Genomic DNA, 26,773 nt, shown 5'->3' with positions numbered 1-26,773 from the left:
GTCTGATGGGCCGGCCCGTGGCTTAGCGGTTAAGTGCGCACGCTCCGCTACTGGCGGCCCGGGTTCGGATCCCGGGCGAGCACCGATGCACCGCTTCTCGGGCCACGCTGAGACCGTGTCCCACATACAGCAACTAGAAGGATGTGCAACTATGACATACAACTATCTACTGGGGCTTTGGGGAAAAAAAGGAAGAGGATTGGCAATAGATGTTAGCTCAGAGCCAGTCTTCCTCAGCAAAAAGAGGAGGATTAGCATGGATGTTAGCTCAGGGCTGATCTGCCTCACAAAAAAAAAAAAAAAAAAAAAAGAATTTAGGTTGTCTGACCAAAATTCAATAGCTGTTTATTACATTTGTGAATAACTGGGATGGAGGAAGGATGGCAGGTGGGACCCCATGGTCCTCCAGGTGGGAAAATCAAGCCCAGACTAGGCGAGGTGCTGGCTCTGGTGTCTGACCAGGAGCCAAGCTCCACAGGCCACAGGGTACGTGGTACTGCACTTGCCTTGCTCATTTCCTTTGGAGCATCTGGTAACACTCCAGAACCATACTTCGCATTCAGCTGGGCCAAGATGGCAGCTTGAACAGCTGGGTCTCTGGACTGAGAGAGAAAATAAGTTATTTTAGAGATTGTTCAACACTCACACAGTCCTACTGCCAGATTCTTTCCCAACTACTACCACCAACATCACAAGCACCACAGTGGACCCATCAGCAGCTCAGTGGGGTTCTCCTCAAGGCAGCAAAAAGAGGCAATTAAAAGCTTTGAAGCCAAGCCCAGCCCAGCCAGGCCCTAGCTGGGTGACCCAGCCCACACATTCCTAACGTCTGCTGCACTAGTAAAGCCACCCTGGCATGGGGGCGTAGTCCATGGGTTCCTATAAATCCATGCCAGGTTTTCACCACCTATGTGTCCTACAGCAAGATAAAAAAGGAAGTATCCAGACCCAAGAGTTTGAGGCAAGCAAATCCCACTAAGACAACATTATTTTTAACTTCTCTATTAATCTCCTAATGGAATTTATTTTATGTCCCAGAATCTAGGTCCTGACTGGAAACGTCCTCTTTAGGCACTCACGTTAGAAACGATGGTAGGTTTGCACTGCCGCCTGGTAAAGGGATCCATCTGTTGGTTTTTCATGTTGTGACTTTCAGCCTGAAACAGACAGCATGCATTACAGAACACTATCTCCTTCCCCCTCCTCTCATTCATCATAAGCTTACATATAAATAACAGACTGTAAAGGCCTGAAAAAAGTCAAAAGCTGTCTATCATCCTTTTTCCTTCAAGAACACCAGAGAAGATATGGGAGCAACAACCAAAAGAACAAAACTGGAAATCTATCAAAATGAATACCTGTGGAGTAGAATCTAAGGATGGGAGGGGTAAGACAGGGCAGAAGACTGCTGCTTTTCATTATAAATTAATAAATTATATGGGTGTATGTGCGCATACAGAGAGTGTACGTGTATGTTAAGTGTACATATTACTTCAATAATTTAAAAATAAACTCAAAAAAGATGTAGACAAGATTTCATACCAATTTATTAATTAAAATTGTTTTTGGTGATCCAGATAAAGTTGTCTTACTCACCACAAGGGCCTTCTCAGACTCCACAATGTTCCACTCCCGGTTCCGCTGGTTGATGTAACTGTGGGGTGAGTAAGAGGGATGAGTCAGTGGTCTGTGAGAGGAGGGAGGGAACCACTGGGCCTGACCCAAGATACGTGGAGCCAGCGCAGCACAGCGTGTCCAAGGCCACAGGCTGGCCTGATAACTGTGGCAAGGTCCGTGGGCCAAGGATGGAGCCCAATCAAAACAGGCACCGTGACACACCTGATAGCAGATATGTTCTTGGTCCGCTGGCGGTCCAGGGCCTCTGCCCGCTCCTCCAGCTCGTTCAGCTGGTCTTGGATTTGTTTGGCCTTGTCCTGATCCCCAAGGTCCTCAGCCATGGCCTGCACACAGAGAAAAGTGTGAGTTTTTGGCTGTGACTAGCTCTATATCAAGTGTCCCCTTACTTCCAGCATGGGCAAGATAATCTCATGTGATGAACAACTGACAGGAGATGTGAAAGAATATTGAAAACAAACTTTACAAATGCAAGGTATAACTTTTATTATGGTAGTAACACCTTCCCATATAGCTACCTGGCTGTGGGGCCCCTGGTAGCAGTGATGTGTACCATTAACCTCAGAACCCAGACCCCGTATAGCTAACTCTCCCTCACAAGGCTCACCCCACCCTGATGTGAAGAATGGAAACACCCACCACAGCTGGGCCTGGCAATATCATTTGTCTGTTCAGACTCAGTGCTGATACTACCCTGGGGTCTATCTTACATGAACTAAAACGACTAGAAAGTAGGGAGACTGGAACAAGCAAGATCAGTTCCAACTTATAGAAAGGAAACTGGCCCATAGAATACTGCCTATGTGCCAAGAAAGCACTGTGTTGCTTACATTCGAGTCCAGCATTTTCTTCTAATCCTGCCACCACTAACTTGGGCAGAGTACGAACAAGTTTGATTTCCACATCTCCTTACAGGACAGGGAAAGAGGTCTGAGTGCATCCTTACCTTTTCCTTTAGCAACTGAGTCTTCTTCATAGCGTAGTTGGGTGGGGCTTTCCTGAACCTTTCTTTCTCTTTTACAATCTGTACCAGAGAGGAGATAGCAGCAGTGAGGTATTCCTAAACTATTTTTGTAGATAGGCTAAGTGAGCCCATTTTTGAGGCGAGCAGCTAGTTAAAAGAGGGCTGCTCTTCCTATAGCAGTGTCATGCCCCAGAAAGAGAGCGAGTTCATTCCAAGGGATACTATGCTGCTTCCGGGGTCACGGAGATTCTTCTGGGACAGTCTGAAGGAACATGCACCAATAAACAGCAGCAAGCCAAGGGCCTGGTACTGTAAGGCTAGCCACTGTCCAAGAGAACAGAGATCAAAGAATTTTACCAAAATGGTTTGGAGAAAGAAAACTCTTGAAGGACCAAGCCTAGCAGGAAACAGATTCCTGATTCCTGAATACACTTCTTTAGTCTATGACTTCAAATGAGAATGTATAGAAAAAATCTTGATGAACTACAAATAATAAGGTAGCAATATTAGTATTTCCTCATCCTCATGCAATATTAGCAGAGCTATCTAACAAAAATGTCAAGATAAAGGGAAAGAAAAGAAAGTCATGATCTGCTCTAACACTGGTTCTTGATGAACCTCCAGGCTCTGGGGTACCAGGTTTCTTACCTCTTCAATGTCCTGATCGTTGAATTTATAATTAAGAGCTTCTTTAATAGATAATTCCTTCTTATTGATTTCATCTAGAGTGGGCAACTGCATGCCAGCAGAGAACATCTGGACCAAAACATGATAAAAGGTTATTAATATGAGATTTTGCAAAGAGATGCTCTCTATTTTCATGAACAACTGCCAGGTGCTGTCTATCCACTTACCGCTTCTTTCCACTTCATAAATTCACTTTCAGTGAATTCCTGGTTTGAGACAAACTCTAGGCGGAATACTCGTTGGTCATTGCCATGCCTACATAAAAAAGACAGCATCTCCAAAAATGGGTACATTGACTACAGTACCAGCAAAGCAACCCTACCAGGCTGTACTACCTATCGTGGGTCTCAATCCTGGCTACCTTTTAGAATCATCTAGGAAGATTTCTAAGAATTCCAAAGCACCACTCTAGATCAACTGAATCAGAATCTCTGGGAGTAGGAACCAGGGACAAAAATTAAACAAACAAAACCTCCCACGTTGTTCTAATGGGCAGCTAGGATTAAGAATCAAAGCTAGCACTGGAAACAAATAGATTGGGCCAGTGTTTCAAAAGTCCATTTACAATAAAACCCGTCACAGTCAACTGGCATCAAGAATATGAAATATTACATAGATATCTGAATGACAAAGACACTCTATTCCCTAGAAACGAAGAACACTGTCTTTCTACCGAGCCTTGTGCTGGCAAAGTTAGGTGAGTCAGTGCCGTTCTCCTAGGGACAGTCACTCTCTGCATGTCATGGCCACTGCCTACCCCAACTGGTTCTTTTTAAACAGACCAGGAGAAATGATGGGGATGGGAGAAGGGAATGGAGAGTCCAGAGACCAAACTGGGCCATGGTAGAGCCGTGTCTATCACTTGCTATTTGCAGTGAGCCTGGCAAACTACTTCTATTCCTTCCTATATGGGGTTTTTAGAATTTTCAGGCTCCAAGAGGGCAGGGATTGTGTGTCTATTTTGTTCTTGCCTCTCCCCCGATGCCTAGAACAGTGGCACGTAGTAGGCATTCAGGACACATCCTGTTACTGAAGAGGAAACTAAGTCTGGAAGGGTGACTTGACTTGTCAAAGATCAGGTTAGTTAGTGATGGAACCAGGACCAGAAGCAAGCTCCTGACCAGGCTCACTGAGTCAATGCCTGCAGGGCTCTGGGAGGAGGGGATCTCACAACCTGACTTTTTCCTTCTATATCCTACTGTCTCACATCCCTGATTTCCCCTATGAGACAGAGATCCTACTTTCCCTATACGAAAAGATAGAATACAGGTTTCCCTCCAAGTCCTCTGTGGGGACAACACAAACAGTGTTCACTGCAACAAGAAACATCACACTGGGACAGAGTCACAGCCCAACAGGCAGTGCCTGTTTGCAGTGGGAGCAGAAGCTGCCACAGAAGTGCCTCTCCTACCGTAGTTGTAGCCCTTTGTTTGTTCTGGTGCCACCAAGCTGGTAAACTTTGGCGGTTTCCACAACACCAGTGATCTCAGCAACCTGTGAAAGGGCAGAGACACCGGTGAAAAACAGACTCTTCCAGAGCTCTCCACACCACTCTGTCTCTGTCTACCCAAACACAGGTGAGGGATCCTGCACTGAGAGGAGCCCCCAGCTGCCAGGTATTTAGGCACTTTTCTCAGGTTTAGAACTCTGATGGCCAACCAGCAGGAGCCCCGTGCCCAGAGTAGGCAAGTGCCAGGAGAGGAGGTAGGTAGCCTGGTGGAGCGCGTTACAAGCTTCCCCTCCAACTTAATTCTACTTTACCAGGGGATGTACTTGGGATTTCAAAGGTCAGTTTTATTAACCAAATGTGAAGACCACAGAGGTGAGTTTCTGTTGCCAAGCTTTCTGGGACATGGTATGGCTGGTCTTCACAGAAGGAGGTAAACACATGTTAAAACCATACAATCCAGAACAAAAATAAACAAAAACAAAAAAGGAAAAAAATCAAACAGCTATGTTCCAGCCATCCAGACCACAGAAGCAATGCTGGAACCCACAAAATAACCTCTATTAGGTTGGAGGGTTTTTTGTTTTTAAACCTCAATATAATTCCCTGTTCCAAACGTCACTTAATACATAACAGGGAAAATTTTCACTTATTTATTTTTCAAATGTACAAAGGTTCCAGATTACGTAACTCCCAACAAATACTTCATAAATGTCTCTGTTCTTGCTTTTATACGGAAGGAGGATAGAGAAAATTATTCTAAATCCCCAATTTTAGAATAACTTTAGAAAATTATTCTAAAACCCACAAGTCCCTTTGGCTCCAAGTACTCTTCCTGGCAGCAAGTCATGCATGATCCCCGGTTACCTCAGATTGTCACTATTCTAAGGGCACCTCGATTAGAGTCTATTTTGCCATTAAATGGTAGCATAAGAGTGACAGATTTGTTCAATAGCTCCAGTCAAGAACTGTTATATTTAAAACATGGACAATTGTCCAAGGAAAGAAACACCAACCCGGTAAACTGGTTTGCTGTTGTGGTTTCCGATGCCAATCCGTACAAAACATCCTGTGACAGTTTTAGCAAAGAAGGGCATGTGACACCAACGTTCTAGCTTATGCCGTGATAATCGAACCCGATTCAATTCTTCGGGTAAGGAGACTGGTTGTGATTTTGGTGGGATCTCTTCTTTCCTGTGAGGAACAAAGGGCACTGGGAAAAATGTTCATCAAAGAAACAGATCAAGATACATAAATAATACCATCTTCTTAAAACTTAACCAAAGTACATGTGATTAATGCAGTAGGAGAAATAAATGAAGCAACAGGAAAGAGTGGTAATAGAATCCTGTTCCTAATCAGTAGTGTGAACTGTCTTGAACAAAGCTGCCATCCCAGATAACCTATCAGAGTAAGAAAACTAATGGAAGCTCCTGGCCAACGAGAAGATGACATGAAGTCAGGTCCCACCTGCCAGGCCCAGATGAAATGTCCAGGAATGAAGGCAAAGAGCAAAAGGCAGGAGCATAGGTTTGGGCTGATGTACTGGGAAACTCGGTCAACAGTTCAGGGTATGAACCAAACAAAGTTCACAGCCCAAACAGGGAGATTTTGGAAACTACACTAAGCTTCTCCTCAAAAACCCCACCTATCCTGACTACTAGACCACAACGTAGACTTACTCCTCCTCTTCATCAGACGACGATGTCCGGGATGAACGGTCTGACTTTTCACTGGACTTGTCGTCCTCTTCCTCCTCCTCATCGTCAGAGTACACCTCACTGGTTTTTAATGGCTGTTTTTTGGCGAGGAGCTCAGCTAAAAAGAAAGGGGAAATGTTTACTTGGGTTCTCTTAATAACAAACTGAAACATCTTTCATCCTTGGAAAAGAACTGGCACATGAAAAGGACTCAAAAGATAGCTCCATCCTCTCTGGACTAGACCATGATTACTTGGGCTACATGCAGAAGTGAGTTAAACCAGAGAGTTAAAATCATTCAGGCACCAAATGTCAAGCCCCAGTAGACAAAAAAGGGCTGGAAGATTGTCACTAAGTGGGCACAAAGGGTCACCAACTCTACTGACAGTTGTCTTTTATTGCACTCAAGAAACTTGAAGACGGGCAAGAAAGATGGGGAAAAAACTTATGTCTTCAGGGAATCTTTGAGGAAAATTTTATTTTGAATTTACAGTACTATTTATAATAGCAGAAGACTGAAAACCACCCAAATATCCACAAAGGGGAGTGCCTGAATCACTGCTGGTACATCCACCCAATGGACTACTATGCAGATATGAAAAAAGGAATGAGCCATTACTCTAGATTTTGAGTCAGAAAATGTTTTTTAAAGGGTCAGATAGTAAATATTTTAGGTTTGTGCTTTATATGGTCACTGTCTCAACTACTCAACTTTGCTATTATAGATAGAAAGCAGCCATAGACAATTATGAAACAAACGGTCATTGCTGTATTTCAACAAAATTTTATTTACAGAAACAAGCAGTCTACCAACCACTGCTCAACGTAAAAACTAAGGAGTGATCTCTAGGATATAGGGTTAAGTGCGGAAAGAAAGGTAGAGAAAAGTGTGTCAAGTGTGCTACCATTAATCTAAGATGGGACGTATTTACCTATTATGGGAGGGAGGTAAGGGGTGAAACAGAAAGATACGGATGCTAAACTTCTTTGAAGACACATTGGTTGAAAGATTTGATTTTGAAACCTTGTATTTTATGTAATCATAAAACAAAACAATAATAAAAAGTCATCTCTACCCATCACAAGCAAAATGAAACAAAGTATTCATCTGACAGCACACTACGCAAAAAGAAACTGTAACAAGTGACTTTAAAATAGTCATTTGAAAGACAGACACATAGACCAATGGAATAGAGAGCCAGAAATAAACCCGTGCATATACGGTTCATATGATGTTCGACTAGGGCGCCAAGACCATTCAATGGGGAAACGACAGTCTCCTCAAAAAATGCAGATGCAAGAGTAGGAACAAATGACTGTTGATCTGAGTTTAGGGGCAGTTTGTTATTTCACATTATTGTGCCAAAAGCTAGGCGATGGAGTTGGTAATATCACAAAATGAGAGACAATCAGATATTTTGTGTCTCCTGAAGGAAGTATACACCACCACTAAAACTTAGCCTTCCCCAAAAAACAAAATAGAAACAGAACAAATCCAAATTTGTCCAATTCTCTACCTCTCACTACAAATTACAGGAAATTCAAGGGACTAGAGGAGCACATTCAATAATACCAGTGGGATGAACTCAGCATCTGTGAGAAACTACAAGATAAACGGCCCAGTTTTTTTCGACAGATAAGCTGCAAGGGGGAAAAAGGAGAGATGGACAGGAAAACCTAATTAAGTGACTTCAGGGACATATTAAATCACAATGTGTGGATTTTATTTAAGATCCTGATTCAAACTAACAAATTAGTATATTTTATTAAGGGATTCGTTGTTACTATTTTTTAGGTATTATATTGGTATCTTACTTATGTTTAAAACACAAGTCCCTATCTTTTAGAGATACATATTGAAATATCTGCGGTTGAAATATAATGATGCTGGGATTTATATCAAAATAACCTGATGGAAGAGGGAATATAGATTTAACAAGATTGGCCATGAGTTGATTGTTGAGGCTGGATGATGATGGGTTCACGGAGGTTTTTTTTTTTTTAAAGATTTTATTTATTTATTTTCTTTCCCCCCAAAGCCCCAGTAGATAGTTGTATGTCATAGCTGCACATCCTTCTAGTTGCTGTATGTAGGACTCGGCCTCAGCATGGCCGGAGAAGTGGTGCCTCGGTGCGCGCCCAGGATCTGAACCCAGGCCACCAGCAGCAGAGCACATACACTTAACCGCCAAGCCACGGGGCCGGCCCCATGGAGGTTTATTACACTCTTCTCTGTGTGTGTTTGGACTTTCCCATAATAAAGAGTTAAAAAGGGGGAAAAATAAAAACAGGTACCACAAAGTCAACTCATATGATCAAAGACACAAAGTAGCCATTACATTTTCCCCACTTACCTGTTCTGTTCTTCCGTTTTTCTCGCTCTGCTTTTAGCTCCTCCATGGCTTGAGATTTCTTATCTAGTTTCTCATCCCGTTTGGAACGCCGTTCCTTGTTGTGGGATGTTACCTGGGAAGGGAAGGAAAAGTAGGATGGCTCTTTTTACCAAATGCTGATGATAAGATTTTCTATACCCAACAATTAATCATTCAGTTCTCCACTGTGAATCTATATTGGTTGCAGAAACTGAAACTTGTTTAAGGGGAGAGAGCATCCTCTTGTGGACAAAGAGGACAGAGCAGTAAAGTCGGCCCTTGTTTTACCTGTCTAATAAACAGAAAGCCTAAGAATTATAGGAATACACTTTCTGGAAGGACACCCTAGATCATAGCTAATATTTGCTGATACTGTCAACAAAGCTTTTTGTGATGAATGCACAGATGACTAATTTTCCCAGCTACATTTATTACCAAGTCCAGGATGACATACACCTGAGTAAACATCATAACCAATATGGCTACCTGGGACAGGATGTTTACCAACTGTCCCTTAAGGGATGCTCACACACCAGTGAGCTGCTTTTTATTTTTTTGTGTGTGTGTGAGGAAGACTGGCCCTGAGCTAACATCTGTTGCCAATCCTCCTCTTTTTGCTTGAGGAAGACTGTTGCTGAGCTAACATCTGTGCCAATCTTCCTCTACTTTACATATGGGACGCCACTGCAACATGGCTTGATGAGCGGTGCATAGATCTGTGCCCAGTATCCGAACCGGTGAACCCTGGGCCGCCGAAGCAGAGCGTGCGAACTTAACCACTACGCCACCGGGCCGGCCCCAAGTGAGCTGCTTTTTAAAGGTAGACATGAGTGAAGAACTTCTAAGGAGTTAAATAGCGCATCTAACGGTGAAACAATATATACAGAGATTAACAAAACCTACAAGATGAAGACAGCACGTAATAGTCTTGCACTAACTGACCTAGGCTCATTAATATAAACCCATCTTTTACATAAACACACACACGCACACTCAAAACAGAGGTTTTACTTTTGTGTGTGTGTGTGTGTGTGTGAGGAAGATCAGCCCTGAGCTAACATCCGATGCCAATCCTCCTCTTTTTTGCTGGGCTAACATCCATGCCCATCTTCCTCTATTTTATATGGGATGCTGCCACGGCATGGCTTGAAAGCAGTGCGTCAGTGCACGCCCAGGATCCGAACCTGCGAACCCCGGGCCACTGAAGCGGAGCACACACACTTAACCGGTGCACCACCAGGCTGGCCCCAGAGGTTTTACTTTTTTGATAACGAGGATCATTGAATCTCCTACCTGAGATTCTTGAATCTGTGTCAGCTTTTTCTTCTCCTGCTCCTCTTCCTGCTTTTTCTTTTTTTCTTTCTTTTCTTTCTTTTTGGCTGTTTTCAGTTTTTTCTTGATTTCAAATCTGGTTAAAAGACATTTGTTTGGTTTTTAAGTGGTAACGAAACATGTGTAAAGACTGATTTCTATCAGATAGGAAAAAGGAAGTAAGAAGGGGGAAGGAGTTAATAAACGTTTTGGCTTCCTGCATACAACTCCAATGTACCTTATAAGTACAATAAAAATACTGAATATAAGTACACCAAAAGTACCTGAAAACCTTAAGTTGGAATAGACTTAAAATGAGAGAAAACATTCAGGATACTGTTGTATGCTGTTGGTAACACACAGCTCTTCCTCAGCCTTCACATAATAGAAGAAAATAGTTGATTTCTGGATCAACTCCAATGGTGTTCCATTAGACATAGAATACAGCCACAGAGAGCCACTGTCACACTTTTAAGGTGGTGAGGACAAAGGATATATTTGAAAAATACCACTTTCCAATCTTTCTTCATTAGGAAAAATGCCCCCCGCATACCTACCCCAGCAAACGTGCATAAATACGCTATTCTCTTAAACAAATGCAATCTCGCCACCCTCCCTATAACAAAAACCAGGCTTTTATAAAACAAAACTATTTTTTTGTGAATTTAAGGAACTTTATGGAAGGGATAAAGGAAATAATTAAACTCTTATGATAACACTCTAAAATAACCCCAATTGCCATTTTACTTAGTTCCTAACACAGTACTCAAAAATGTTTTGGGGCCAGCCCCATGGCTTGTCGGTTAGGTGTGCACGCTCCGCTGCTGGTGGCCCGGGTTCTGCTGGTGGCCCGGGTTCGGATCCAGGGCGCGCAACGACGCACCGCTTCTCTGGCCATGCTGAGGCCACGTCCCACATACAGCAACTAGAAGGACGTGCAACTATGACATGCAACTATCTACTGGGGCTTTGGGGGAAAAATAAATAAATAAATATAATTATAAAAAAAAAAAATTTTTTTTGTCCTTTTCACTCATAATTAAGGTTGTTAATGTACTTTTATAATGTGAGATAGGAGAGCACTCTTATGAATTTACTCCTTTTAAAAACAGTTAATAAATACACAACACACTCCTAAATAATCAATGGATCAAAGAAGAAATCACAAGGGAAATTAGAAAATAATTTGAGATGACTGAAAATGAATACACAACATATCAAAACTTATTAGGATGTAGCTAAAGCAGTGCCTAGAGGTAAATGTATAGCTGTAAATGCCTATATTTAAAAAGATGATAGATTTCAAATCAATAATTTAACCTCCACCTTAAGACAGTGGAAAAAGAAGAGCAAACTAAATGTAAAGCAAGCAGAAGAAAAGAATCCATGAAGATTAGAGCAGAAATTAATGAAACACAGAAGAAAAAAACAATATAATCAATGAAACCAGAAGATGGTTCTTTGAAAAGATCAACAAAATCGACAAACCTATGGCTACACTGACCAAGAAAAAAAGAGACAAGGCTCAAATTACTAAAATCAGGTATGAAATCAGGTATCACTATTGACTTTAGAGAAATAAAAAAGATCATAAAGGAACACTATGAACAATTGTATGGCAACAAATTAGGTAATTTGGATGGAATGGAAAAATCTCTAGAAAGTTACCAACCACCAAACTGACTCAAGAAGAAATAGAAAAACCCGAATAGATCTATAATAAGAGATTGAATTAGTAATTTAAAAACTTCCCACAAAAACAAACAAACAAAAAAACCCTCAGGCCCAGATGGCTTCCCCGGAGAATTCTACCAAACATTTAAAGAAGAATTAATACCAATTCTTCACAAACTCTTCTAAACAATAGAAGAGCGGCAAACACTTCTCAATTCATTTTATGAAGCCAGAATGAAGCCAGTATTATCCTGATACCAAAGCCAGACAACAACATCACAAGAACAGAGAAGTATAGACTAATATCTCTTATGAATACTGACATAAAAATCAACAAAATAGTAGCAAATTGAATCCAGCAATTTATAAAAAGGATGATACACCATGACCAAGTAGGATTTATCCCAGAAATGCAAGGTTGGTTCAACATAAGAAAATCAATCATTGTAATATACCATATTAATATAACACTTAATGGTGAAAGGCTAAATGCTTTCCCCCTAAGACCAGGAACAAGACACGGATGTCTGCTCTCATCATTTCTATTCAACATGGTACTGGAGGTCAAGAAAAATAAATAAAAGGAATCCATATTGGAAAGCAAGAAGTAAAACTTCTCTCTTTTTGCAGATTACATGATCTTATATATAGAAAATCTTAAGGAATGCACTAAAAACTATTAAAACTAATAAATGAGCTTCAGCAAGGTTGCAGGGTACAGGATCAATATACAAAAATTAATTGTACTTCTATATACTTGCAATGAACAATCTGAAAATGAAACAAAGAAAAGAATTCCATTTACAACAGCATCCAAAAGAATGAAATATTTATGAATAAATTTAACAAAACCAGTGCTAGACTTTTACACCAAAAACTGTAAAACATTTTTGAAAGAAATTAAAGAATACCTAGAAAGACACCAGGTTCACAGATTAAAAGACTTAATATTGTTAAGATGGCAATACTCCCAAATTTCATCTGTAGACTCAATACAATTCCTATAAAAATCTAAATTGCCTTGGTGTTACAGAAATTGACAAGCTGATATTAAAATTCATATGGAACTGCAAGAGGTCCCATAAAGCCAAGACAATTTTGAAAAAGAACAAAGTTGGAGGACTCACATTTCCCAAGTTAAAAACTGACTACATAGCTACAGTAATCAAAACAATATGGTACTGGCATAAAGATATACATATAGATCAATGGTATAGAATTGCGAGTCAACAAATAAACCTATGTATCTATGGACAATCGATTTTTGACAACAGTGCCAAGAGTGGGGAAAGAACAGTCTCTTCAACAAGTGTACTGGGACAACTGGATATCTGCAGGCAAAAGAATGAAGTTCAATCCCTACCTCACACCACATACAAAAATGATCTCAAAATGGATCAATGATTTAAATATAAGAGCTAAAACTATACAACTCTTACAAGAAAACATAGGGGTAAATCTCCATGACCATGGATTTGGCAATAGATTCTGAGATATGATACCAAAAGCTGGACCAAGAAACAAAAATTGTACTCCATCAAAAGTACAAATTTTTGTGCTGGGGCCGGCCCCGTGGCGTAGCGGTTAAGTGCGCGTGCTCCGCTACTGGCTGCCTGGGTTCGGATCCTGGGTGCGCACTGACGCGCTGCTTCTCCGGCCATGCTGAGGCTGCATCCCACATACAGCAACTAGAAGGATGTGCAACTATGACCTACAACTATCTACTGGGGCTTTGGGGGAAAAAAAAAGGAGGATTGGCCATAGGTGTTAGCTCAGAGCCGGTCTTCCTCAGCAAAAAGAGGAGGATTAGCATGGATGTTAGCTTAGGGTTGATCTTCCTCACAAAAAAAAAAAAAATTTTTTGTGCATTAAACAACACTATCAAGAGAATGAAAAACACAACCTACAGAATGGGAGAAAATATTTGCAAATTATATATCTGATAAGGGTCTAGTAACCAGATTATATAAAGAACTCTTATAATTCAACAACAAAAAGACAAGTACCTTGGTTAAAAAATGGGCAAAGGACTTGAACAGACATTTCTCCAAAGATATATAAATGGCCAATAAGGACATGAAAAGACGCTCAACATCATTAGCCAACAAGAAAACGCAAATCAAAACCACAATGAGATACTAATTCACATCCAACAGGATAGCTATTATCAAAAAAAGGTAAAATAACAAGTGTTGGTGAGGATGTAGAGAAACTGGAATGCTTATACATTGCTGATGAGAATGTAAAATGTTGCAGCTGCTGTAGAAAACAGTTTGGTGGTGTCTCAAAAATTTAAACATAAAATTACCATATGACTCAGCAATTCCTCTCCTAGGTATATACCAAAAAAAACCTGAAAATAGGTACTCAAACAAATATTTGTACATGAATGTTCACAGTAGCACTATTCACAATAACAAAAAGGTGGAAACAATCCAAATATCAATCAACTGATGAATGAATAAACAAAATGTGTATATACATACAATGGAATATTATTCAGTCATAAAAAAGAATGAAGTACTAATATAAGCTACGTGGATGAACTTCAAAAATATACTAAGCGAAAGAAGCTAGTCACAAAAAACTATGTATTGTATGATTCCATTTATATAAAATGTCCAGAAATAGGCAAATCTCAGAGAAAGTAGATTAGTGGTTGCCTAGGGCTGGGAGGCTTAAGAGGAACTAAGAAATGACCACCATTGAGTACCGGGTTTCTTTCTAGGGTGATGAAAATGTTCTGAAATTAATTGTGGTGATGGTTACACAACTTTGCGAATATATAAAAACCATTCAATTGTACACTTTAAATGGGTGGATTCTATGGTGTGTAAAATATATCTCAATAAACTGATTTTTAAAAGTTTTTTTTTTTTTTTTTTTTTTGTGAGGGAGATCAGCCCTGAGCTAACATCGGTGCTAATCCTCCTCTTTTTGCTGAGGGAGACCGGCTCTGAGCTAACATCTATTGCCAATCCTCCTCCTTTTTTTTCCCCAAAGCCCCAGTAGATAGTTGTATGTCTTAGCTGCACATCCTTCTAGCTGCCGTATGTGGGACGCAGCCTCAGCATGGCCCGAGAAGTAGTGCATCGGTGCGCACCCGGGATCTGAACCCGGGCTGCCAGTAGCGGAGCGCGTGCACTTAACCGCTAAGCCACGGGGTCGGTCGTAAAAAGTTAATAACAGCTTATATTTACACAATGTTCTTATACGTATTGTCTCGCACAAGGCTTACAACAATCCTCAAGGAGGAAGCTGAGGTGGGAAGAGAGTAAGTGACTAATTCAGATTACCTGGCCAGGGAGTGAATTGAGCTTAGATCCTCTTCTGATTGAAAATGTCAGTGCTCTTTTCACCCCCAAGCTACTTTTTATGCTGCCTGCACTCAACTTTAAAAATAAAAGGAAAAAATTTTAAAAAGAGGCAGCCCTAGAATAGGTGAAGAATCCAACAACCGAAAATGACATCTCACTACTGGCACCACTGGCTATAAAACAGGATGCTAATGGTATTTACATAAAAAGATTGTTATTAAGATTAAATGAGATCTATACAAAGACCTTTATTAAGTGAAAAAGATGGAGGAAATTTCTGAGTTACTATACTGTACTGCCTTGCAGCTAAACAAATGAGCTACCAAAAAATCTCAATTTTCTGTGAATGGCTCTGAACTTCTGCCTTAATTATCATCACTGTAAACATTCTTCCAGTCACTAAAAAAAAGTCACCAAATCAGTCAACTGCCTCAATCATAGAAGGTGAAAAACACAGGGCCTGCCCCATGGCTTAGCGGTTAAGTGCGCCCGCTCCACTGCTGGCAGCCCGGGTTCAGATCCTGGGCGCGTACCAACTCACTGCTTCTCCGGCCATGCTGAGGCCGCGTCCCACATACAGCAACTAGAAGGACGTGCAGCTATGACATACAACTATCTACTGGGGCTTTGGGGGAAAAAATAAATTTAAAAAAAAGGTGAAAAATACAAAAACCAAGCCTGAGATAAGCAAGCCATTACTCGAGCTACTCTGTGATTTTATCACAGGGTTCTATTGGCCTTATCTGAGAATGTCTTGTTACGCTCTCCACAGTTCAGAAATAGAGACAAATTTTAGAAGTCATTTCTACCATCTGGCAACTCTGACAGTTTCTTAAGACCTGTTTGTTCCAATACAGGTAACCTTGGAAGCATTCACACTCAAAACAAATGTATTACTTGCTGCTGACTGAAAGCCAAACATTCTTGTCTAGGATAACTCACTATACTTAATATGGTTTCCAGAAGGGACAAACAGGCTCCCAGATGAAATGGAACCAACTGCTGCCAAAGCAAATGCTTCTATTTTTCTTTCATGATATTAGGTAGGTAGGGAAGGAGCCTAGTTCTGAGGACTATTTTATTACCTGAGACAAAGTGAAGTTTATTTTTACCTTGAAATTCTGTTAGAAGGTAAGGAAGAACTTTTTCCATTTAAATATGGCAAAAGTAATTCAGAATACTGAAGCAGTTTCTGAATATCAAAAAGCAATTTAACATTTGAGTTTTTAAAAAAATACAAAAAGGATAGTGAGATGCCTAACTCGTAATAATGTAAATAATGATGAGAAATTCCAAATCTTGAATCCTTTGAAGACAGGGCTCCAAATGTGAATTCTGGAAAATTATTTTATTATTTTATTTTATCATTAAGGAATTACTACCTTACCTTCTTTTCAACACCTCCCTCTTCTCTATGCGGTTGAACAGTTCTTGCTCTCTCTCCTTCTCTGTCATCTGTTCCAGACGGGCCCTGTCTTCCTCATCTCCCATGAGGTCTTCTCCATAGCCATCATGGAACTCTTCATCTTCTGAGGAAGAGTCTGAATCGGAACTGGAGGAGGAGCTGTTGCTGTCAGAATCTGACACTTCACCTGCAACAAGGACCCAAACATAGATTAAGCTATGCTACAGAAGACTGAGGCCACAGGTGACCCCAGAGAGTTGATAATCATTACCCCTTGGTTCTCCTAGGTAAAGTGCCACATGGCCACCTCAACTCCCTTGGGAACAGTTCTTGGTCTGCCTTTGGCAAATGCAAACACAGGTTAGAGAAATTTAGGCTGGAATAAGAAACCAGCATGCTCTTTTTAATTCAAACTTTTTATTTTGAAAAAATTGCAGACCTAAAGAAAAAAGTTGCAAGAATAGTTTGATTCGCATACACCTTTTACTTAGGTTCACCCATTGTTAACATTGCCAATTTACTTTCTCTCTATCTACACGTATAAAATTACGTACACATTTTTGTTATTTATTTCGCTGAAGTGAGAGTAAGTTGCAGAGATTGTAACCCTTCAACCCTAAATACTTCTCGTAAAATAGATTCTCTCTTAAGTAACCAATTATACAATTATCAAATTCAGGGAATTTAACAATGATGTAATACCATTATCTAACATAGAGTCCATATTCAAATTTCACCAATTGTTCTAATGCAGTCCTTTACAGCCACTTTTCAGCCAAAGGAGGACCCAATCTAGGATCACATTGCATTTGGTTGCCATGTTTCTCTAGTATCCTTTAATCTGTAACAGCCTTTGTCTTTCATGCCATTGAATTTTCAAGAGTATAAGCCCAAAAATTATCTAACAGAATTTTGTAAGGTGATGAAAACATTCTGTTTCTGAATAGTAGTCACCACACGTGGCTACCGAACAAATGAAATGTAGCTAGTCCAACTAACTGAGAAACTAAATTTTTCCTTTTAAGTTTTAATTAATTCAAATTTAAATAGCTACAGTTATCAAATGTCCCCCAATCTGGGTTGGTTCGTTTCATCAAGAACTTATTTAGGTTATGAATTTCTGGCAAGAATACTCCCTAAGTGATTGTGTCCTTCTCAAAGTATCATATCAGGAAGCAGCTGACATCTGTTTGTTTTATTACCAGGGATATTAATTTGGATTACTTGCGTCAGGTGGTGTCTCCCAGATTTCTCCTTTGTAGTTAATAAGTATAGGGAGATACTTTGAGACTGTGTAAACATCTGAGTCCCCAACAAACTCTCACCAAATGGTTTTAACACTCACTGATAATTCTTGAGTAAATCAATTATTACTATGATAGTTGAAAAATGGTGATTTTCTAACTATCATTTCTTCTACATTTATTAGTCGGCATTAAAAAAATCAATGTTTTAATTTTTTTCAAATGTCTTTTTTTTTTTTTTTTTTGTGAGGAAGATCTGCCCCGAGCTAACATCCATGCCAATCCTCTTCTTTTTGCTAAGGAAGACCGGCTCTGAGCCAACATCCACCGCCAATCCTCCTCCTTTTTTTCCCCAAAGCCCCAGTAGATAGCTGCATGTCACAGTTGCACATCCTTCTAGTTGCTGCATGTGGGATGCGGCCCCAGCATGGCTGGAGAAGCAGTGCGTCAGTGCGCGCCCGGGATCCGAACCCAGGCCGCCAGCAGAGGAGCGTACGCACTCAACCACTAAGCCAGGGGGCTGGCCCAAAAAATCAATGTTTTAATGAGTCATTAAACTGCTTAGTGAATTCCTAATGAAACTAGCTCTTGATAGGACAAAGGGTGGCATAGAAAAAGGTGGCATATACCACGAATGAGTATTAAGTTAAACTAGTAATTTCATAAGAACTATGCCTGACTCAATTTGAGGTAACATTCACGGGCATGTGCTTAAAACCAGGTTAGGCCAATTCGATACAAGCCAGTTTGTATATAAATATTAGTTTTAAAAAGAAATGTAAAGTTGACCATTTTAGTCCTGGAACAAGTTCACTTTCAAGCTAGTGTTAGCAAAAATTCTGGAATTGGTTTCAAAATAAGAACATTTTTTACTGAGTTTCATATCTGGTTCAAGGATTTTCCTCCTCAGTCAGACCATGTGTAATCAAGAAAAAGTGAAGGGAAGGCACTCAGGGTAAAGTGAGTTGAGACTCTTATGCAGGGACTCCTCAGGGGTTCCAGGGGCCTCACTAACCCTTTGGAATGGCATATATTTTTCTTGCTTCATTCAGATTCTCAGAGGATCCACGACCACTGAAAAGGTGATGGCCCACTGCAATAAAGGCAGAGGCCATGCTGTATTGCAGGCACCTTCCCCTCCATTACTGACTCTGCATCTTCAACCTGCCAGGAGTGGAGTTCACTCCCAGGATCTGGGCTGCTTGGCTCACCTTCCTCAGGGGCTGAGCTCTCAGCTGAACTGTCTTTGTCTGAACTGCCCGAGGAAGCAGTTTTGTTGGTCTGTTTCTTCATGGTTCCTTTCTTCTCTATTTTTCTGGCCTTTCCTTTCTTCTTATTTTTATTGCTCCCAAATGTCCACTATAAGGAAAAAAGAAAAAGAAAACTGAAACAGGGACTTCACTGCGAAAAGTTGAAAGATTCAAGAGTCAAGAGTCTCTGACATTCATCAAAATGGTTACAACAGTCTCTATGGCTTTGAAGCCAAAACGAATACACTTTATACGGAGAAAGATATGGATTTTTGAAAGCTTGGTTAAAACTTCATAACTGCTGGGGCCAGCCTGGTGGTGTAGTGGTTAGGTTTGCACACTCCACTTCGGTGGCCCAGGGTTCGCAGGTTTGGATCCCAGGCGTGGACTCATCAAGCCACACTGTGGCGGCGGCCCATATACAAAGTAGAGGAAGAATGGCACAGATGTTAGCTCAGGGACCGCCTTCCTCAAGCAAAAAGAGGAAGACTGGCAACAGATGTTAGCTCAGGGGCAATCTTCCTCACAAAACAAAAAAAAACCTTCATAACTTCTGGTTTGTAATTTCTTACAGATAGTAGATAATTAATAAAATAAACAAAATTTAACTAATGTACTTTTTATCACAACAGAAAAACAAAGATATCAACTTTATGGCAAGTCAACTGAGTTAACTAAAACTCAGTTGTTGCAGAAAACAGCTTCTAATGTTTCCTGTGGCAGAGAGGGCAGTAATTGCTAGGGGTTGGTAGGTCTGGGTTTCAGTACACAGAGGATGGTTTAGTTCTGGAGTGGGTTCCAGGGAAGCAGAGAACAAAGTTCGTGTGCAGGAGAAAACTGCAGAAAGCACAGGGAGAAAGGATAAGGGCCACTCCTTGGCATAGATGGTAGCACTGGTACCGACTTCAAGGAGGCAGAAAGTAAAGTAGACCATTATATACGTGTATGTGTTTATCTTTTTAAAAAAATCTGCATATATTGCAACATAATGTTTAAATTGGATCATAAACAGGAGATCCCATACATCTAAACATAAGGAACCTGCAATTTGCATTATCAAAGTAACAGGCAGGCAATACAGTTAGTTAATCACTCCAAGGCCAAAAACACTGTCTTTATCAAGCACTTTAATTATGGGGCTGAAAGACAATACAATCATTTTAAAAACTCACAAAAACTGTTTAGTTACATTAAACCACACCTCCTTTGAAATTTTAACTTGTCAGTTTAGGAGTATGATTTTACGAGTATGATTTTAGGTGAAAAATACTTTATTTTATGTACTATATTTTATATAGTACTATATTTTATATATTTTATATAGTACTATATTTTATATACTTTATTTTATGTACTATAAAGGATAATCATCTTTCCAGCATCACAGATTGAATTATAAATCTGGTATTAACATAAAATTTCTACATCTAATATTTAACAATAACACAAAGTCTTTGCTCCTTCTATAATGTGATTGTAAATTAACCTACCTCCCAATAGCTAAAATCATAAGTAAATTAATTTTGGATATTTTTTGGGGGGTGGGTGGATGGGTAGTTCTGATGAGGTTTCCATCTTAGAAATGTTCTATATGAGCTTTTTTTTTTTTTTTTTGTGAGGAAGATCAGCCCTGTGCTAACATCTGCCAATCCTTCTCTTTTTTTGCTCAGGAAGACTGGCCCTGGGCTGACATCCGTGTCTCATCTTCCTCCACTTTATATGGGCCGCCGCCACAGCATGGCTTGCCAAGCGGTACATCGGTGCGTGCCCAGGATCCGAACCGGGGAACCCTGGGCCGCTACAGCAGAACGCGCACACCTGACCACTTGCACCACCAGGCCGTCCCCCTATATGAGCTATTCTTAAGAACCACAGTCTTGTTTACCTTGATAAAATATTATGAAAGGGTGCCATTTTAATCTTCTGACTTTTCATTTTAATTTACTCCTATTATTTAATTTAAATTTTTATTTTTTTGGTGAGAAAGAGTGGCCCTGAGCTAACATCTGTGCCTATCTTCTTCTATTTTGCCTGTGGGATGCTGCCACAGCATGGCTTGATGAGTGGTGTAGGTGCCCAGGATCCAAACCTGCGAACCCTGGGCCGCCGAAGTGGAGCGCGCTGAACTTAACTACTGCACCATTGGGCAGGCCCCTTTATTTTTTATTTTATTTTGTTTTTTGCTGAAGAAGATTAGCCCTGAGCTAACATCCTCTGTCACTCTTCCTCTTTTTGTATGTGAGCCGCCACCAGAGCATGGCCACTGACAGACGAGTGGTATAGGTCTGCACCCAGGAACCAAATCCAGACTGCCAAAGCAGAGCGCGCAGAGCTTAACCGCTAGGCCACGGGGGCTGGCCCAACTCTTATTATTTTAACTGCCACTTTATTATTGTACTCAAGAGCTAGGAAGAAGGGACAAGTGAAAATGAAACAATCACATGTTCTAGAATGATACATTAAGTGAATGAATAGTGACTTCTCTGTATAAGTGAATTTACTTCTCAAACTTTAACATTTCAACATCTAAATTATTTATATAGAAATCCTAATGCTTCTCTTCTAAAGACTAGGTGTCTACCATTTTAAATTTTACTCATTAAGGAAGATAACTTTTAGGTGAGTCTGAAAGAATCTAAAAGAGCCTAACGTGTTCAATTTCTTAGTTAACTGAGCTAAAATAGATCCACTTGCTATGCTGACAATACAGATATTACTAGAGGCAATAATGTGTAGGACATCTTTTGCATTGGCTTTGGTCATGCACATAATAGACAGTCAATATTTATTGGTTGGTTATGAAAATGGACATCACCTACCTCTTCCAAACAAGGTGTCTTGGCCCTTTGTACCACCTAATAGAAATACGAAGAGGCCCAAAGCTTCATGAAGGTTGAGCTACCGGGGTCACATGTGTGTTAGAGTGACTAGGTCTATTTTTGCCTATAGATTTGGGTTTCTCATGTGCAATAGAGCCAAATTATGAACTCCCCAGGGGGAAGAAAAGTTTTTATGAGAGCCAAAAAGGCCTAAATGTGAAGTCACAGAGGTGAATCTAATTCAGGAGGTACTAGGAAGCTATCTGGCTTCCTCATCCCTCCACCTGCTTCAATCTGCCACTGCCTGAGCTTAGCAATTGTCACTCATTTGTAGTCTATGATGTTTATTCTTTGGGGGAGAGGGAAGAAAGATAAGATGGAAGCAAATAAAATCTTTTGATTTAAAAAAGGCTTTTCTGGTTAAACCTGAGTGTGGGAAGGGAACCTCATTGTTTTTCCTTCTAACAATTTTCAAAAGAAATGAGACAACAAAGCTGGCTCACCTCCCACGAGGCTGCCTCAAGAGGGTCTGTCACACCAGTGGCAAACCACCAAGCTCACTATATGTGACAGGGTTTTAGGGGAATTATAATAACGTAGGTAACTTTACTTGAAAAAAATAAATTTCTTATGAATATACCTTTCAATACTGAGAAGCTAGATTAAGCTACTTGTATATTTACTTTGTAAAAAAGTATCTTACTTTTGGGAAACCTTTAAAATCTAATCTTAAGAACAATAAATATTCATTATCTGAAGCTTTTAAAAAATAGAAAAGTATTTTTAAAGTTAAAAAAAAAATCACCTATATTTCTACCACCCAAAGATAAATAATCACTTAAAATTTGGGGGCCAGTCTCATTATTATTCTTATTTAATATAGAGAAAGAGACTCAAATGGGTCCTGAAAATCTCCCAAAGATTTTTTTTTCTGGAGAACAGATCACATCTGTAATATTTTACATTTACTCCTATAAACCAGAGGTTCCTGAATGTTTTTTGGTCTAAGTACATATTTTAAATATTTGCCCAGTACCTCTTCTCCCAAGATCACAGAATCTAATAAACCACAAACGAGATGGTCAAGGCTTGTGGCAGGCAAAATCCATAGGGAAATATCTTAATCCAGCCATTAGCCCAGAGATTGGTCATCTACCTCTGCAAAAGCCTTATTCTCTTGACTCTGAGACAGGCAGAAAATGAACTCTTTCATTGCTAGAGTGTGGTAGTAAACGGAGTCTAAAGAGTCAAGGACAGGATTAAAGGGATGCTCTTAGGCTTTCCCCATCCAGCAGAGAGTAGAAGAAATGACCTGGCATTTCTTTATTTGTTTTGGGAACTATGGCTCTACTGAAAGGCAAGCTCTGTTGTAACCTTAAAAGTGCCCTAAAATGGACCACACAGAAGGCAAGAATACGAAAATGAGTGCCTGCTGATCTGCATCTGAGCTGAGTAGAGGCCAGAGCATCCCCCAGTGAGAGCTGCTCAAAAACAATCTGGGAAAGGGAAAGGATCCACTGTCAGTCAGGACTCTCCTCCATACTGCCATTCTGCTTTCTCAAGCATTCTACATGTATGTGGGCAACACCAGGGAAGTATTATGTATACATGCAGTGAAGAAAACCTAAACAGAGACTAGAAGGAAGATGTTTTCTTAACTAATTAATTAAAAGATTAGCAGTTTGACTCTCACTGATGTAACAGATACTCTAATGGACAGCAATTATCTAACGATACAAAGCGGGTTAGTACTACACAGCCCTTGCCAGCCTGAGTGTGTGTGGGGTGTTATAAGCAGGTCCCTACTCCGGGAAGCAGCTGATCTTTCTGGCACTCAGCTGAAAGATAGGAAGGAACATGAGGTCAGGAGTGGTTGCTTTGGACTTGGGTAGCACTGAGATGATGAGCATTTGAGCATCCTGGAGGTAGAAAAGCAAAGAAACTTCAAGATTTCAAAGAGGTTATATCTCTCATGGGCAAGGAAGATCATATTCTAGGTCTTAGGACCCAGAGCACAAACCATTGCAGCCAGTTACTCTGAAATGAATTTACAAGTGAAATGAAATACTTTGAGGTAAGTAGGGTTCAAGAGGAACAGCTGGGCTAGTGATAACCTACACTGAGAATGGGGATTAAAAGAACTGGAACATAGCCCAAGCCCTTAACCTGAGACTGTGTCCTTATCCACGAAGTAGGAATAATAACACTGCTTTGACCACCTATCAGGATAGTGTGAGACTCAAAGGAGACAGAATAAAAGAAGTTTAGAGCACATCAGAAAGTAGGCAGTTCTATATAAATGCAGGGGACTATTTCATGATGGGAAAAGGAAATCAGAACTTCTGTGAGCATGTTTTCTCATCTGAAATAAGGGAGTACAGATGACCTCTATGACCCTTCAGAGTTTTAAAGTTGCAGGATTCCATACGAACTGAGTGTTATACTAGGTCAAAGCAACTGTCAAAGAGTTCTGTAGTTATTATTTTAGATCTTGACAGTGGTCAGCAAAGAGGTGTGTGGGGAGGGCCTGGTTCTTGATTTAGGTGTTTTTTTTCCTGAAGGTAGAAAAGGGTCAGTAGAGTTGAAGAGTAAATGCAATTTAACATCAGCCTAAAGAACACGAAGAATACTTTGGCTTTCTTTCCCCTTCTAGTATGTAATTAATCAGACAAAATACAAAAGACACTACTGTATTTTATAATCAGGCAATCACATATATTTAACTGGAAAACACAGAGAATCCCAACACTCAATCACAAAAACTTATAGTCTGATTATGGAGACAAAAACAAAAGTGAAACAGAAGTGATATTAAAAAATGTAAAATACAATCAGTACTCCATTTCACTGTGTGGTAGGAAGTGTCAGAACTTGTAAACAAGTCTGAGCAAGTGGTCCAGGAAAATCACTTTATTCTTCCAAAGTCTTGTGATGAGATTTTAATGGTGTCTAGATAAATGAGGTGCTACCGTATGGTTATCCACATAGCCAAGAACCAAGCAATATGTTAAAAAAAAAAAAAAAGGCTTGTAAGCAATCCAAATAGCTGTTGCTAAATTCAAGTACTAAAGCAGAGTATTCCAACCTAAACTCTACGGGGTCCCCTGGTTTCCTGACCCCAGAGCAGATCAGACGCAGGAAGTTGGAAGTAGAGCAGATTACCAAGAGCCGAGAACAAGGGCCACTTCTTACCTACAGTAATGGAGGAGAAAGAAAAGGTGTAAAAAGCAGTACCACACAGCTTGATATTTTGGAAGTCATTACTTCATAGTACAAGAACTGCCATTCATAATCATGACTAAATCAGCATGAAAAACAACTATATGTAATACCAAAAATTTTTTCAAATATAGTGGGTTTTTTTGTTTTTGTGAGGAGGATCAGCCCTGAGCTAACATCCGATGCCAATCCTCCTTTTTTTTTTTTTTTTTTGCTGAGGAAGATTGGCCCTGGGCTAACATCCGTGCCCATCTTCCTTTACTTTATATAGGACGCCACCAAAGCATGGCTTGACAAGTGGTGCATCGGTGTGCACCTGGGATCCGATCCTGCGAACCCCGGGCTGCCAAAGAGGAGCATGCACACTTAACCGCTGCGCCACCGGGCCGGCCCCTCAAATATAGTGGTTTTATATTTTAAACTTTCAAGCATTTAGTTTCAGTATTGGGATAATTCATCTATGTGGAACATCTTGTTCCAGAGGAATCGTGTGTATGAAAACTTTCCTAAACAAGTATACACACAGGAAAACAGCTTAGCAGTGAAGGCCTTTATCAGAAGCATGTGCTAATAATGTATTATCTGTATGGTAAAGCAATAACCAAATGATCTTGGGTATCTAGGCTGACTTCCTAGAAAAGCTGTTACTAAATGAATTTATAAGTATAAGTTGTATCATTTTCCAAAATGTTCTATTAATAAAAACATTGGAGCCAGCAAGAGATAACAAGAGTAGGAAAAGGAGTGCAACTAGATCAAAGTGGGAGAGCCCCAAAGATCAGATGGGATAAGAGAAAAAGAGAAGGAAGAAACTTCAGAAGGAAATAAAGTAGAAAAAAATGGAATGGGGGAAAAACAAGAAGAGACCAGAATCTCTGAAGAGGCCAGTGGGGTCATCAATGCAACTAGGAAGGCTGACAAAAGTTCTGAGGAAGAAAAAATAGGAGTGACAAGTGCTGAACTTCAGGGCCGGGCCAAACGCTTTTCGTTCTCAAAATCGCTGAAAACAAGACTATGTATGAAGCTTTTAAAAACAGTAATTCTTTTTTTTTTTAATTTATTTATTTTTTTCCCCCAAAGCCCCAGTAGATAGTTGTATGTCATAGCTGCACATCCTTCTAGTTGCTGTATGTGGGACGCAGCCTCAGCATGGCCGGAGAAGTGGTGCGTTGGTGCACGCCCGGGATCCGAACCCGGGCCGCCAGCAGCAGAGCGCGCGCACTTAACCGCTAAGCCACAGGGCCGGGCCCCAGAAACAGTAATTCTTGTTTAGGCAGAGGGTATTAGAACATAATTCAGCTGTTTCCTCACTTTGTCTAACGGATTCAATTTCAAACAATAAAATAAGGGTTTTCTTGGTATCCAATGTGATTTTTACCGGTAACAAGTGAAAATCTAGGCTTTCTCCTTATCTAGCCACAGCTATCTGTTTCTATATGATCCACCATGTTCCTAAAAAGGACTCTGAACGACTTGATTTAGGATTCTGTTCCTCCTAACAAACAGACTTTTTTGCTTCGGCCATTTTTTTTACCCCATTTCATGAGTAAGTGGCTGCTACCTCTCCTTCTCTTAACCTTGTTATTTTTCCTCCTTGCTTCTCCTATCAAAAGCTTTCAAGGACAGGCAGTGACAGCCCCAAAGTGCCACAGCACAGCACTATAACCTACCACTGATGTGTGCTTTCCAATTTCCTAGGCTTGGTCAGTGTAAACCTTACAGAAAGAGT

The 26,773-nt window shown here is 40.3% G+C and overlaps 1 protein-coding gene across 3 annotated transcripts in view; it reads right to left on the bottom strand.

Moving 5' to 3' along the window:
* RTF1 (RTF1 homolog, Paf1/RNA polymerase II complex component) overlaps positions 1 to 26,773 on the bottom strand; it is a 43,958-nt gene that overhangs the window by 3,320 nt on the left and 13,865 nt on the right. For all 3 annotated transcript variants that reach the window (XM_004421442.3, XM_087425422.1, XM_087425429.1), the window contains 14 exons: positions 18,968 to 19,115; positions 16,495 to 16,699; positions 10,099 to 10,213; positions 8,788 to 8,899; positions 6,416 to 6,551; positions 5,750 to 5,927; positions 4,698 to 4,780; positions 3,454 to 3,541; positions 3,248 to 3,355; positions 2,582 to 2,659; positions 1,840 to 1,961; positions 1,597 to 1,654; positions 1,080 to 1,157; positions 507 to 602 (listed from right to left, as the gene is read on the bottom strand). In XM_004421442.3, the coding sequence (XP_004421499.1) occupies positions 507 to 602; positions 1,080 to 1,157; positions 1,597 to 1,654; positions 1,840 to 1,961; positions 2,582 to 2,659; positions 3,248 to 3,355; positions 3,454 to 3,541; positions 4,698 to 4,780; positions 5,750 to 5,927; positions 6,416 to 6,551; positions 8,788 to 8,899; positions 10,099 to 10,213; positions 16,495 to 16,699; positions 18,968 to 19,115 (1,605 nt within the window). The remainder of the gene's footprint in view (positions 1 to 506; positions 603 to 1,079; positions 1,158 to 1,596; positions 1,655 to 1,839; positions 1,962 to 2,581; positions 2,660 to 3,247; positions 3,356 to 3,453; positions 3,542 to 4,697; positions 4,781 to 5,749; positions 5,928 to 6,415; positions 6,552 to 8,787; positions 8,900 to 10,098; positions 10,214 to 16,494; positions 16,700 to 18,967; positions 19,116 to 26,773) is intronic.

This window comes from Ceratotherium simum, chromosome 3 (genome assembly GCF_057802395.1).
Source record: "Ceratotherium simum simum isolate JZ-2026a chromosome 3, ASM5780239v1, whole genome shotgun sequence".
NCBI classification, from domain to species: domain Eukaryota; kingdom Metazoa; phylum Chordata; class Mammalia; order Perissodactyla; family Rhinocerotidae; genus Ceratotherium; species Ceratotherium simum.
This window is presented reverse-complemented; position numbering and strand designations above follow the sequence as displayed.